This window comes from Limulus polyphemus, unplaced genomic scaffold, assembly GCF_000517525.1.
Source record: "Limulus polyphemus unplaced genomic scaffold, Limulus_polyphemus-2.1.2 Scaffold3679, whole genome shotgun sequence".
Classification (NCBI taxonomy): domain Eukaryota; kingdom Metazoa; phylum Arthropoda; class Merostomata; order Xiphosura; family Limulidae; genus Limulus; species Limulus polyphemus.
In genome coordinates this window covers 106,785-108,131 of record NW_013669289.1, presented here as the reverse complement: position 1 = coordinate 108,131, position 1,347 = coordinate 106,785, and the positions used below count along the sequence as shown (strand labels likewise).

Sequence of the window (1,347 nt, the reverse complement as noted above, 5' to 3'; positions counted from 1 at the left end):
TATATATATATATATATATATATATATATATATATATATGTACATGTATTTACCCTGCTGTGCCTAAAGACCCCTAGGTGGTTAAGGAACAGAAATAACAAAAATTAAACACCATTGGATTATAAGGTCATTCGTGGTGCTAGGCATATGCAGACTAAGCTATTTCTTAGGGACCCTGAGCAGCTCAATGTATTTTATTTGATGTAGTCATTAACTTTTTTACAAAGTTTTATCCACAAATTGGATTCAAACCTTCAACTTGCACGACAAAACATGATGGCTTTTACTGCCAGGCTATGCTGGCTTGCGATAAGGGTGAGGATTTTCCTATCTATGCTTAATCATGAACATTCCTGACTTTAGGGCCTGATTTTTCCTTGAAAACACCATATGGAATAAAATAGTTTTTGGATTTGGATTCATGACATAAAAATGCACCAATGAAACTTTATTCTGAGCATTGTTGGATGTAACAAGTGTTAGAATGTATTGAACATTATCATTAACTCTGATGATGGTAAAATGTATGTTATAAAACATTATTTAAATTGAAAAAAAAGACTTAAATGGTTGTATAACTGGTAAAGAAGATTCAAACTTACATGTATCAATGTTTCCAACTTAAATGTTAGAGTATAGCTATTCCAATTTAAAATTTAAGGAGGTTTTACTGATTTATAACAGTCTACTGAGCATGTTATTTTAGAGGCTTTCCTAACTTTTTCCTTAGGGCTTGCAGGTTTTCTACCCATTCATCCTCTCAGCTACATGAAAGCATGGCGTAATCGTAGAAAAGCAAATGCTCAAGCTGGTGAAAATCAAACTTTGTCATCAGAAATTTCTTCAACAAGAGAAGAAGGTCTTTCATGAACATCTTCAGTTTACTGTATTTTGTATATAAGAAATATAACTGCAATTTTTAGATCAGATTTCTTGTTTGGAAAAAAAAAAGTATTGTAGAACTTCATAATCCATATATACAAATTCCCTTTTGTTTAGGTAATTCAATTAATTAAAAATGATACATTGATCATTACAAATGGTGTAGTGTGCAAATGTCTTGACTTAATATATATGCAATAAAATTTATTTCACAATTTACCAACTAAGGAATCATGCTTTGCTAGTTCTGGTGTTAAACACCAAAAGATTTGATTTCACAAGATTTTGTTTCTAATTCACAGTTTTCATTTTAAATGCAGATGTTTTTCTAGAATATACTGCTGTATCATATGAACTGGTAGTTCTTTCTAAATTTACAAAAAAACTTCTAATAACCTAAAATGGATAATATATTTCATCTTTTCACATGAAAGTTATTTAATATGTAAAAAAGGCCTTTTGCAA

At 29.9% G+C, this 1,347-nt stretch overlaps 1 protein-coding gene across 2 annotated transcripts in view; it reads left to right on the top strand.

Moving 5' to 3' along the window:
• The window catches only part of LOC106469843 (probable 28S ribosomal protein S16, mitochondrial), a 6,499-nt gene extending 5,456 nt beyond the window's left edge, over positions 1-1,043 (top strand). For both annotated transcript variants that reach the window (XM_013930353.2, XM_013930354.2), the window contains exon 3: positions 731-1,043. In XM_013930353.2, the coding sequence (XP_013785807.1) occupies positions 731-870 (140 nt within the window). In that variant the 3' untranslated portion in view covers positions 871-1,043. The remainder of the gene's footprint in view (positions 1-730) is intronic.
• The last annotated feature ends 304 nt before the right edge of the window (positions 1,044-1,347 follow it).